At 37.7% G+C, this 13339-nt stretch overlaps 1 protein-coding gene across 1 annotated transcript in view; it reads right to left on the reverse strand.

The window, feature by feature from the left end:
• Nucleotides 1–351: 351 nt before the first annotated feature.
• The window catches only part of FGD6 (FYVE, RhoGEF and PH domain containing 6), an 81874-nt gene continuing 68886 nt past the window's right edge, over nt 352–13339 (reverse strand). The window contains exons 15-21 of the mRNA XM_029079108.2: nt 11849–11951; nt 10171–10317; nt 8262–8364; nt 7173–7300; nt 6192–6320; nt 4030–4178; nt 352–2976 (exon numbers count right to left, since the gene is read on the reverse strand). Of these exons, the coding sequence (XP_028934941.1) occupies nt 2940–2976; nt 4030–4178; nt 6192–6320; nt 7173–7300; nt 8262–8364; nt 10171–10317; nt 11849–11951 (796 nt within the window). The 3' untranslated portion in view covers nt 352–2939. The remainder of the gene's footprint in view (nt 2977–4029; nt 4179–6191; nt 6321–7172; nt 7301–8261; nt 8365–10170; nt 10318–11848; nt 11952–13339) is intronic.

A 13339-nucleotide genomic window follows, 5' to 3' on the forward strand; every position in this document is an offset into this window, starting at 1 on the left:
CCTATTCAAAATAGGGGAATCATCACTGCCCCTCATGAAAAATATAAGGTCTATTTTAAATTTTAAAATAAAAATCTATGACACCATGAAATAATGTGAAATCCCTCTCAATGAAGTGCCTTCATTTCAAATGCAAAAGACTTAATCTGGTTCTGAGTAAAAGTATACCATAGAAGCTGGGTGTATGAAATAGAGGAATCGCTAATTATGAGGCAGGAGAACAAAGTGAGTTGCTGAGGAGTGAACCACGGTGGGTTTTGGCAGGTTCCCTCAATGGTTGGAAGTAAACTCAAGTCATCTGGAGATCTGGCTAGTTTTTGATGTTTTTCAGAGCAAATGAGATGCAAACAATACCAGTTGGAAATTTATTTTATACAAATATAGTACATATCAACATTATTTACAATCACTTTTAGTTATTTCCTTTTAACAGGTCTATGTTTCCATTTGGACAATACAGTTTAACCAATGACCACACCATATAAGTGTAACCAGAAAGCCAATATTATAAAAAAGACTTTAAGAATTAATCACAGACAAGAGAAAAAGAATTTACGGTATTTCCCTCAACCCCCAGGATACAGTATCTCAAAAAGGGTGTTTTATGAAAAATTCCTTTCATGCCCAATAACACCCTAATCCTAGTCTCCAGAAAATACCACGTATATCACAGTGCATTTGGTCTAGTGACTTAGAGGAAAATATTTCATCTGACTTTTTGGGGGCAAATTCTAGATGTTGGTATTTTAGTTCACTTAAGCAGATTCCCAGTGAGAGGAAGTGACTACCCTGAGATCACAGATCCAGTGCTCTGCACATAGTAAGTGCTCAATAAATACCATTGATAATCTGTAGGGTTCCCTAGGAACCAATGGGATAGTCACAGCAGATTAGTGCTTCTTGGACCTGACCAAAGGCTAAGTATTGAACCTCCCTCCCGACTGAAAAATTGGGCATGGAAGGTGACTATTCCAACACCATCCCCACCCCCCCCATCTCTTGCACTGATATTCTTTTGTCTGAAAAGGTCATTCTGTACTATTTCAATTCAGCTACTTTTCTTTTCCTTCTAAAAACTTGCCCAGAAAGCAAATCTTATTTCAAAATAAAATTTTACCACATAATTTAAATATAGACTCTTAGGTAGTCCAGCATCTAAGACAAAATAAATAAATATTTTTACCACTATTCCACATTTAAAAATATGGGCCCTGAGAGCTAAGAATAATAATTGTTGGGGGGAAGAATATAAATGAAATATGCAGCACTGCATTACAATCTCCTAGTAAGACTTTAGGATCAATTGATAATTCTCACCTAGCTTCTTGTACATCTCAAAACTCTTACATTATGTTAAACCCAGAGACGGGGGGAACAAAAAGGATAGCTTATCCATGTTGGACTAGAGTTTTATAGTCAAATGATTCAAGACTATTATTTTTTTAGAAAAAAATATTTATTTGGCTTGGGACCCATCCAGCTGCATGAGGAAAAACTTGGCCTGGCTGCCCCTGAATGAAGATTTTGCATTTTTATTTCAAATTGATCCATGATATGTAGAACGTCCAAAAAGTTTAAAGATTATGGGGTGCATGGAAGAAGAAAAAAGCAATGTTTCCTTGCCAAGTACAAAACCCGTTGAATCACAACTGGCTTCCTGACTAGGATGGAACAAGTGACGCAAAATATTTTCAGCCGTATGAAAGCTATAGGCTTCCAACACAATCTTCCTGCAGGTGAGCCTATAAAAGGCTGGAAATACATCCGTCAGAATTGTAAGCAGAAACCTTTCCCAATGAGGTGCGATGACAACTGCATGCACAGAGGGGAAGAAAGTGTTTTAAAGCATCCAATTGAACATATTCAAAGAGTGTAAAAGTAGCCATGGAAAATGAAAGCTCGACAAGTGAAATACTTTCTGGATAAGAATTTGTATCTCTGTATTCCAGTCGTTTTTAATGAAGAATATAAAACATTCAGTTCAACTACAAATGCTGCAAATTTGGTCAAATGACAATCTTGCAAAACCATGAATCCATGCAAAATGTTTTGCTAATATTTTGATTTTCTCCAGAAGGAAGCCATTCTTCATAAGTTGTTCTTTTAATGATTGTTTATTTTTAAAAAGAACAACACTTTCTACTGGTGATATTTCAGAAAAAAAGGAAGCCTTTTTTTTACATATAGTTCACACAATTGGCCACTTTTTATTTCTTTAATAGGAGATAATCTAGTGCATAAAGAATCAAAAATTATCATTCTTATGCAGTCAATAATATTCTTCTTTTATCTTGTAGCCACATTTCTTGATTGTTTTCTGTTCTCCTTGAACAGAAAAGGTAAGGATACATCGAAAAATAGAACTTTCTTTTCTAGGTGTTAGTGAAGAAAAAGCTGGCTATGTGAGTTTCCATTACTATAAAATGCAGAGAAGCATTGTGGACTCTTTCACCAAGAAGAGAACTGTCTCACCAATAGTTACCAAGTAGTGACTATTTCCAATTTAAGCACTTAATAAAAAATTAATGTAACCATGTGCTTTTTCACTGTAGTATTGGCAACTTAAGAATGCTGCTCCTTTGTGGATGTAAAATGTGTGATGCCTGTGTTCAAACGGATAAAGCACTTTTGATGAAGCTTTATGTTCTCAAGATGTGGGCACTTTGTAATTCAGTGTGAGCCTCAGAAATGATTCTGACCATTGATATGAACAACAAAATTTAATAAATAAGATTTTCCACAGAAAAAGTACACAGCTGCTTAAAATATTTACTTCCTGACTAAAATAGACATCAATTTCTAATCCTGCTGAACATAAGATTCAGTTTAATTCATTTTAGCAGTGTCCTATCATTTTTCAAGCTCTCTTCTGGACTTTAGTGTCTCCTTTCGATGATTTTTTTCCCTTGTGAATTATAAAGAGAGGTTTACAAATGTCACTACAATATTGTGCCTTCTTGAAATGCTTCTATCCACCTAAAGACAAGAGAAAGACATTAGATTTTGTTTCTGAACTGCAGGATACAGCTACCTACAACTTTTTTTTCTCTAAAGGCCAGATTTTTTAATGGAATTTTGCATGGCTGCTGCAATAGATATATTCTTCAGGCTTCTCTCTTGCTCCATGATATAGTCAATGACATAATACTACTGCATTCAAGAGCTTACCTCTTATTTGGTTAGTGGAAGATCTGGTTACTGATTATCACGAGATGGTGTTTGGCACATTCGCTAAATGAAATGGATCACTGCCGTTTGCCATCCAATGCAGCCAGATACCTTTCCCTCCACATTCACAATTATTTTTGATATATGAATTTGATAAACATAGACTGCAACCCTGGATCATTTAGAACCCCAAATCTTGTGAGCACTTAAGGCAGATGGCTTCTGCTTGTTCCAAGAGTGATATGAATAATACTGAGCAAGCATAACCACAGGGAAGGCACAAGTAAGTAGACAGAACCATCAGCTACTTTTAAAAGAGGCCGTTTCAGTGCACAACGAAAATGGTGTTCACTTTCTCCCACGAGATCAGGATAATGGCTTGTGCTTTCTTCCAGGGACAATTTTCTTGCCAAAACAAGTTAACAGGCCGCTGTGTAAACTGCATAGTTCTCTGGCATATGAAGTCCCCAAATGGTCAATATCAAGGAATGTTTTATAGGAAGAATACTGCACTCTTTAGAAGAAAGGTCAAAAAATGCTTCAGCTTCTCTTCTCAGCATGAAATTCAACATGTTGCATTGTTTGGGTTTCAGCATGGGCAAGAGACTTTTGGGGGGGGGGGAGCCTCATTCCATTTTCAAACTTCTAGCTTTTTTGGAAAGCCCCCATGAATCCCTCACCTCCCCACTAAACGCTGTCAATGACAATAGCTGTCCATTCATTTTCAGATGTGTTTACCCTAAGAAGTAAATGTCTGAGGAACTCTGTCAGAATAGTACCCTTAAATGAATTCTTGCTCAAAGGACATTAAAAATAGCACTTCGTAAATTCATTAAAAATAGGAATCTTAAGGCGACTTACTTTTGAGCTGAATGAGGATCATCTGCTTTAAATACGTAAAATAATATGTTTTTATGCAATAAATGGAACACCTTAGATTCTGAATTCTCATCCTTCACTTCAGTGACAGTGAATCCTAATAAAGGCTGACTTTCCAGTGCGGCTATATCCTAGGATTAAAAAATAGAACAAAATAAAAAAACCCCAAAATAACAGTGCTGTTGGAAGAGCATTAAAATTGGTGGTCTTAGAAGTTCTGATTGATGGCACTAGCACAGTTCACTCTTAAATTTTCCAAAAGACTCTCACTTGAAAAATACAAAAGGAAGATTCTGAGGACAACTTCCAGTCAATCATCTAGTTCTTTTTCCTGGGCATTATTTCTCTCTGCTCTTTCCACCATCTCTTTTTCCTAACAATGACTTCGTTGCTGATCTCTGTTTCATAATTTGTTGGTACAGATATGAAGTCTTCTTGGTGTTCATGTTTGAAAGAACCTCCCATAGTACTGCACCTCATTTTTAAAGATCAGTGAATGATTTATTTTCTCTTGCTTCTTTCTCAAAAAAAAAGTGCCAGGATTTAAATGCTATTTAAAACTGAGCAAGATAAAAAAAAATCCGGTATTTAAAGAATCCCATTGCCTTACTCGGGGACAGAGAAATCCTTAATTTCCTTAGTCAGTTGTATTTATTGAGCACTTACTCTGTGCCTTATACTATTTTAAGCACTTGGGACAGTGCAATATAACAGGGTTGGTAGATACATTCCCTGCCCAAAACAAACTTGTCTACTAATATACTATATTGATAGTACAATTCAGCACCAAGATCTTAATAGGAAAATACACCTATGCTGATATTACTCCTTAAATCCTCTCAAATGAAAACAGGAACATAGCACAGAAGCATTTTTTAAAGGCACTGTATTGCTGCAGGCAACATAGTATATGTTGCATTAAGAATTTGTCCAAGAACTAAGTCCAAGGGGTGAGTAGATGACCCATATTGGGCGGATGGGCAGACAAGAATACCCAAAAGACTCAAGACAGTATCCATTTAGGCCCCTGCTTTTGCCTGAGGTAAAGAGAAAGAACTATCTCCACAACCAAGGTGGTATTTGCTGGGCCGTGGGGAGTACTGGGCGGGGGGTGGGGAGGACATCCAATCTTCCCCTTTTTTCAGCAACTATATGATCTGTAGCCTTCCAGTAGTTGATGGAAGGTCTCTAACCCACATGAGGCTCAGTGACAGTCTTATCCCCATTTTACAGATAAGAAAACAGGCACAAAGAAGTAACTGCCCAAGGTCACAGCAGACAAGGGGTGGAGGCAGAATTAGAACTCAGGTCCTCTGACTTCCAGGCCTGTGCTCTTTCCATTATGCCACAAATTTTGGGATCATAAGGTGGTAACAGCCCCAGCTGCCCATCAACAGTCACTGCCAATTGGTGGCAGTGGATTCCACCTGGGCCCCAGGGAACAGACTGTTACTTGTTTCTCTCCCCAGAGAGAAAGGACCAGCTGACAGTAGCTGTCCTGGTGATGGAGAACTATGGTGTACACATTGGCAGCCAAGGAAAACCATGACAGAAAAAGGTGGCTTGATGAGTACAGGGTCCCCGGTCTTCTTGGCCTCCTCTCTTTTTCCCCTCCTTCTCCTTCCACCAGACTTGCCCTCTACTCACAATCCCACCATTCTCATTTCAAGTCACTTCTCACTGGACACTACACCCCTACCCTATCATGGGATCCAAAGAATCTGCTCTCAGTCCATCTTTTTAAAAGAGCTGACTACTTATTACAATCAGTTTAGTATTGGCTAGTTTTCCATTGTAAATGCCACAGAACATTGTTGAAGAATTAGGGAACTTCTTTTCACAGTGCACATCTGTCTGATTACAACATAATTTAGTCTCAGGAAAAATGGTTGTGTTAATCACGTGATGTCAGTCACTACAAGTACAATAATATAATTTCCTCTTAAAGTGAGGGGGATAACACAATCTACGCCTTATAGGAGAACAGACTGAATTTCTCTACATTAACTAATGATCACAGAAACCCCCAAATTAGAAGGATTGACCTTGAGCCCCAAACCTGTAAATGTGGCAAATGAAAATATTAAAAAAAAAGATGGATGTTAAAGCTATGGGTTGTAGAAATTTTAATTTTCATCTCTTACCTCACTTGCAGCGTATGTATATAGCACCTTATTTTTTATGACAAACCATAGGTGTTTCCATGGCTTCTTACTTCCCTTTGACCTATATAAGTAGCCGCTCATAGAAGAATCTTCTGTGTTTGCTGAGACCTGAAGGGGAAAAAAGCATCATAAAATGGCTGTTACTCCCTAGGTTTTCAGAGATTAATCCTTTGGTCATTCCCCTAGGAATGTTTCAGTTTTCATCCATGTACACTTAAACAGAGCTAAAATACAAAATGGAGACTAACAAAATGGTACTCATACGAGAGTTTTCAGGTCAGGCCAAGGGCTATGTCTGGTAGAATCGTGTATGCACGGAAGACCCTGTAACCTCACAGGAAAACTCAGCCCGCTTCTATTAGACTCTACTCAATCAATCAATCAAACAATGGTATTTGAGTGCTTACAGTATGCAGAGCTTGGGAGAGTACAATAGAGTTGGTAGACACATTCCCTGCCCACAAGGAGTTCACACTCCATCTGGGCCCGATCATTAATGACCACTGACAGAGTCTGCTCACAGGAGAGCCAAAGGATCATAGCTATCACCCCACCCCCAGACCCACAGCACTTATGTATGAATCTCCTTTTTCCTCTATCTGTAATTTACTTTAACATCCACCTGTCCTGTACACTGTAAACTCCTTGTGGGAAGGGGCAGTGTCTACCAACTCTGTTGAACTCTACTTCCCCAAGTGCTTAGTACAGTGCTCTGCATACAATAAACACTCAGTAAGTACCACTGACTGACTGACACTCCATCACCACCATCCATGCCATTCTCTGTCTGATATACCTCACAGCTGGTATTTCTCAGAGCTGAATGCAAAGATACCTCTGAAGTTACCCCGTAAATTAAAAAAAACACCTTTGTATTGTCACTATTTTACAAAAACATCCTTCATCTTCATTTTAAGTGATTAACAGCCGCAAACTTTACGATTTCATGAAAATACTTACTTCTTTCAGAGCTGCTGGAATCTTTTTCTGTTTCCTTCCTGATGGAATACTCTGCAAGACTGAAGAGAGAGCACTGGAAGTCGATTTGTGATTAGCTGGGGACCCAGGTTTAGGTGAATGCTGATGGTCTAAAACAAATCACATGATTTCATGTAACTGAATGTGAGCATTACAGTATACTTTTTAGATAAAAAGTCACTAATGTCAACTAAAGAAGTTTCATTTTATAACTGCCCGTTTCTGAAAATGGTGGAAAAATATACTGAACCAGTTGCTTTATATCCTATCCATTCCCAACCGGCCTCGATGGGTTGCTTCCCTTAACGTGAAATTTACCCCTTTTATACTCAAGTTTTTAAAGTTTGCAGGGAAAGTATCCCAATCCATTTTCACAGTCCAGTCAGCACTTCAAACTTTGTTTTTTCTCTTAATCCAATGCTGACATTATCAATCCCATTTTGCTGATGTGTCAGGTAAGGCAAAAGAGATAAGGAATTCGTCTAAACAATCACAACCATAAGCTTGAGAACCCCAGGTATTCAACTCATTTTTCAAGTTTTAATGTTCAATTATCAAAAGAGAAGCAAAGCTCCCTTTTTTTCCATGCCCAACTGAATTACCATATTTGTAATTATTCAAATTTAAGGAAAATTACAGCAAATAGAATATCCGAAGCAGAAAACTGTTCTTTCACAGAACTTTACAAGGACACACACTCTGATTTGTGACAATCACATGTCTTTCAGAGACTGACACTGGTTGGCTTCCAAAGGCTCTAGGGACAAGAGGTGCAGTGCCAAGAACATTCAAGGGTCTCAAGTCTGTCTGACAGAGGGATCCCCCAATTTGGTCCCAACTGCTCCTATGCCTTTATGAAATTCAAGTGTTCAGTTCCTTGCCTTCTCTCCCTTCCCATCAACCAGAGGTTGGTGATCACCAGCAGCTGGGCAAAAGAGGTCTTTTTGATACGTTTTCTGGGGCTATGTTTCTTGCTACTATTGATGCCAGAGCCATCTACCGTAAATGACAAAGACAAGCTGATTATGGAAAAAATTAGAAAAAGCTCTGGGGACTGGGATTTTTCTTTACCTTGTTTCTGCAGTTGTTCAAAGCAACGTTCACATACTCTGGCTGGCTGGTTTTTCAGGTAATCCAAGCCATAATTATTCGATGAACAAGCCTGACAGACTATCTGAAAACACATTAAATACATTTACAAAAAAGCATCACTGTGCAAAATTGAAAATTAATAACTGGAAGCAGGAAGATCATCAAAATAGCAACTGTGGCTAAGGCTGTATGGTGAAGTAGACTGGGGTGAGCAAGCCTAGGGGTCATTAAACAGGATTCTACAACTGACTGTGCTATCTTGGAAAGTCTCTTGGTCTCCATGTGCTTCATTTTCTCTATAAATAATGCCCAATGCCCAACTCTCCCTCAACTCATTCTCTCTTCCACCTCAAAGAGATGCTGTGATAAGACATAATGTATACATATAAACACCCACACATTATACATTGAATGTATGTATGGGAATATATATGTAGTCTGTAGTATACCCTGATTTCACCCTCATTTTCCCCACTTCCTCTCCTTTCTGTGTCATCTGTGCATAAGGACCTGTCCCCTTTAAGCCCTTGGTATTTACCTGCCACACAACATTCATTCATTCATTGGTATTTATTGAGCACTTACTGTGTGCATAGCACTGTAGTAAATGCTTGGGAGAGTACAATACAACAATAAACAGCCACATTCCCTGCCCACAATGAGTTTATAGTCTACAGCACTTATGTACATATCTTTAACTTATTTTAATGTCTGTCTTCCCCTCTAGACTGCAAGCTCCCTTGGGGCCAAAGAAGATGCCCACCAATTCTGTTATACTGCACTCTCCCAAGCTCTTGTAAAGTACTCTGCATATAGTAAGCCCTCCATACATGCCAATGATTGATAAAAGCTAAGACAGTCCTTCAATTAAAAAAAGATGCTAATGAAAATAATGATAATTTAAAAATATATGTTGGGTATTTGTTTCCTCCAAGAAATTTCTCTTTTTGAAGATCCCCTCTAGACTGTAAGCTTGTTGTGGATAGGGAACATGTCTAGCAACTCTGTTACACTGAACTTTCCCAAGTGCAAACTACAGTGCTGTTCACAAAGTAAGCGCTCAATAAATAGGATTGATTCCTTCAAGTCTGAGAATATATTGCTGTGTGGCAACCATCAAAATAAGGGTTTTTAAATTCAAATTCTATATCACTGAAATGGTATGTATCTTTGTTGCAGTTTGATGTGGACCCAAGTATTAAAAAAATTACGTGACCAGAGTTGATATTCTTAAAGCAAAAAATCACTGAGTGACACCTTCTAAATTCCTTTTAATTTTATTTGTGTGCTTCTGATATTCATGAGAATAAAAAACTTTACACAGATACTTTGTCTGGAAAAAAAACAGTAAACTGAGAAGCTGTTTGGTTTAATAGAAAGAACATGTGTTTGGCAGTCAGAGGATCTGGGTTTTAATCCTGGCTCCATTGACTGCCTGCTGTGTGACTTCTCTGTGCCTCATTTTCCTCCTCTGTAAAATGAGGATTAAATTCTACTCCTTCCTACTTAGACTGTGAGCTCCACGTGGGACACGAATTGTATCTTGCTTAGAGTGCTTGGCATATGGTAAGTGCTCACTATCACAGGCATTATTATTACACTGTTTAAAGCCCTAGAAAGTTTAAAGATTATTAAAAAAACCCACAACCCTCTCCCCTCCTAAACAATGTGAACACAAATCTCTGTTCTAGTTTCTCTCATCCAAGGTATTATTCAAGAGTTTTCTATAAATATCATCTTCTCAGTTCAATTATGCTTCAAAGCCTAGTAGTGAAGCAATAATTTAAAGCCCTTGCATTTAACCCCCAAGGAGGCCAAAACTTTGGATATGAAATCACTGCTTTTTATGAAATGGTTCAAATGGAGGAAGTGATCATTTTTTCCTAACCTTTCCACATGCCCGGCAGTGGTGCCTTCTCCAGGTCAAAGTGAATTCACTTGTGCAGAGCATACACATGGTAACCCGGGTGTCGGGGATCCAGATGGGAGCCTTTGATCCTAAAGGACTAACTTCCTCCTCTTTCTCTGTGTCTGTCTACAAAAGGAGAAATAAAGCTCATTAAGTACCATGACACACAAACCAAAACTAAGTTATATTACGCTTCATGGACATTTTTTCATCTATGTTAAGCACTTGATATTCACCACCCCCCTCCCCCAGTCCCACATAACTTATGTCCATGTCTTTACAATTTGTCCCTTGCACTATCTGTGATTTATTTTAATGTCTGCCTCCCCGTCTAGATAGTGAGCTCCTTCTGGGCAGGAAACAACTCTACGATCTCTACTGTACTGCACTTTCCCAAGCAGTGTGTACACTGCTCTGCACACAGCAAGCACTCAATAAATACCATTTATTTATTTTAAAGTCTGTCTCCCCCTCTTGACTGTGAACTTCTTGAGGGCAGAAACGTGCCGACCAGCTCTATTGTATACTACTCTCCTGCGTGTTTAGTACAGTGCCCTGACCAAAACAAGGGCTCAAAAAATACCACTGATTGATTGATTGATCGAACCCTCAACCTCAAAATCATCTTTCAAGTTACACTGGCTGAATTTTATATTTTCTAATCTCAGTAAATCCTTAGGAAAAGGTGAAAAACCTATTCAACCTTCATTTCCTTTTAGTCTTTGGAAATCTAAGCATTTTTAAAATGCCTCTATACTATGGAGATAATAAATCAATTGAATAAGGATAAAATAGAAAACCCAGACCTTTACGTCTACAAGGTGACACACATCACCCCTAAAGCAATGCTTACGTGTGCCTATGATGAGCAGAGCCAGGACCACAACTAGAACAACAAGACCAGGGTGTCAAAAGCCACGGAAGTGGAAAAGTTATGCCATGAACCTTCATGCTCAGTAAAATTACTAAAAAATAACAGTAGGGTGTTCACTTTCTCTTTCTTGCTCTGGGTACTTATATACTTTGGGCAGGGATTGGGTTAACTGTTTCTCTTGCACTCTCCAAAGTGCTCAGTACACTGCAAAGAGTAAACTCTCAATAAATACTACTATTCAAAATGCTTAGTAAACAGTGGTGCATTAAATATTTGGGTATCAAAGAAGTATATACCCCAGTGAGAATTCTGCCCTAAAGAAGTTTACAATCTAAAGGGGAAGATTAGCAGACGCAGACAATATCCAGTGTTTAAAAGAGCTTGCCAAGAGAACCCAAGTGGATATATATATGGAAACAGTGCTCTAAAGCCTATAATTCATAGAAAATTGTGTTTTTTAAGCTCTGGGAGGATAATGGGAAATCTTCCATCATCCTCCCAATTTTACAATGCATACACATATATATATATATATATATATATATATATATATATATATATATATATATATACACACACACACACAAAATAAAAGAAATAAACATTTAAAAACCATAAGATTATTGAGGGGATATCATGACCAGGAAAGCAGAGAGGAGGGTAAGGCACAGACTGATGACCTTCGATAACAGGAGTTAAGTTTCCTTTCTAAATTCTGAAAACATTCTTGTCCTTTAAAAGAAAACTATTCCAGACACATAAAAAACTGAGCAGAATCAATACCTCATCAATACTTTTACTGGGATAGAATGTGATTCTCTTCTTAGTATAGTCTTCTATTGACCTGGAGATAGCTTCTAACCATTCATCCCTTTCCATTGCAGAACTGTTGGGGTGGAGACACAAAGATTCCATCAGCTGGAAATCAGATATTTAACCATTTATTTTCCATTATTTCCTTTTCTTTGCCATTTCAAAATAAAAAATTTCCACTTGTCATTTTAATTCTTAAACATCTTGTTCTGGGTTAAAATGATTGTTGAGGTTTACTTTAATGACAAAAGTATTATACTGGGAAAGGTTAAATAAATGCAATAGCAAATAATTATTACATTAATTTTGTATCCAGAATGTGTTAAGAAGTCAGGACATAGGAATGCTAAATATTTTACAATTATTTAAACACGACGGGCAAGGGTTTCAGTGTATATAGTGTGAAATACTATATCTCCCTACTTCACAGGACCCAGAATTTTTGAGCCTGAATGCAGTAACAGGATTGTTTTTTTGAAGACATTCTACATGATTTAAAACTGATTTATATAATGCTTCTTCGCCATCTTTCAACAGATAAGGACATATGTGAAAAGTGCTCCTGGGCTAAATTGAAATAGTTCTCTAAAGCCTATAATTCATAGAAAATTGTGTTTTTTAAGCTCTGGAAAGATAATGGGAAATCCTCCATCATACTCCCAATTTTACAAGTGGCGGGTTTGTTCACCTCATCCATCCAGCAGCCACACAGAAAGGGAAGGTTTATTGCTACTTCCTACTGTACAAGAGCTTCGTAGAAACACCAGAGAAAGAGAAAAAAAAAACCTATATACAAAATAAAGGGTAGGATTTCAATTTATGGCCATGCTCATTTTAAATTCTTTATTATGAAAAAAAGCCCCAGCTACAAGTGCTATTTCTTTACTGTGCTGACAAGGAAGACGTAAAGAAGAATGATATATTCCTTATTCCCTATTCACATAACCATATCTCAACAAATTTGCATTGGAGAAAAGGAGGAAATGGAAGTCAATGAGATTAAAATAGTGCACGAAGGGGCATTTTCCACAAAATGGAACAAAAATTAAATATTCTTTCTGAGTTTGTGATCGGAATAAATATCTTGGAGTCAGTCACAATCAATACCTTGGCATGTCCTGAGCTCAACACTGAAAAGAAAAGACCATTTATTTCCAAAAGATCACATCAGTCTGTATCAAAGATGATACATTCAAACCAGATACTAATAACTTTAAGAAAAAAGCTGGGAGTGGTTTTCCTCTAGCACAAGTGCTTAAAGGAAGAATGGACCATTATTCAGTAAATAATAATAATCCCATTATCCAGGTTTCCCGAGGCCAAGATTTTACTTGAGAAGTTTCTTGTGGAACGGGAAAAAATATATATATAATTGCCTATTTATGGGAGGGGTAACCTCAGAATCATGTCACAGGATTAAGACTGCTTGAAGAGAAGCATATTTGTGGGATCATGGGATCA

Source organism: Ornithorhynchus anatinus, chromosome 14 (genome assembly GCF_004115215.2).
Source record: "Ornithorhynchus anatinus isolate Pmale09 chromosome 14, mOrnAna1.pri.v4, whole genome shotgun sequence".
In the NCBI taxonomy this organism is placed as follows: domain Eukaryota; kingdom Metazoa; phylum Chordata; class Mammalia; order Monotremata; family Ornithorhynchidae; genus Ornithorhynchus; species Ornithorhynchus anatinus.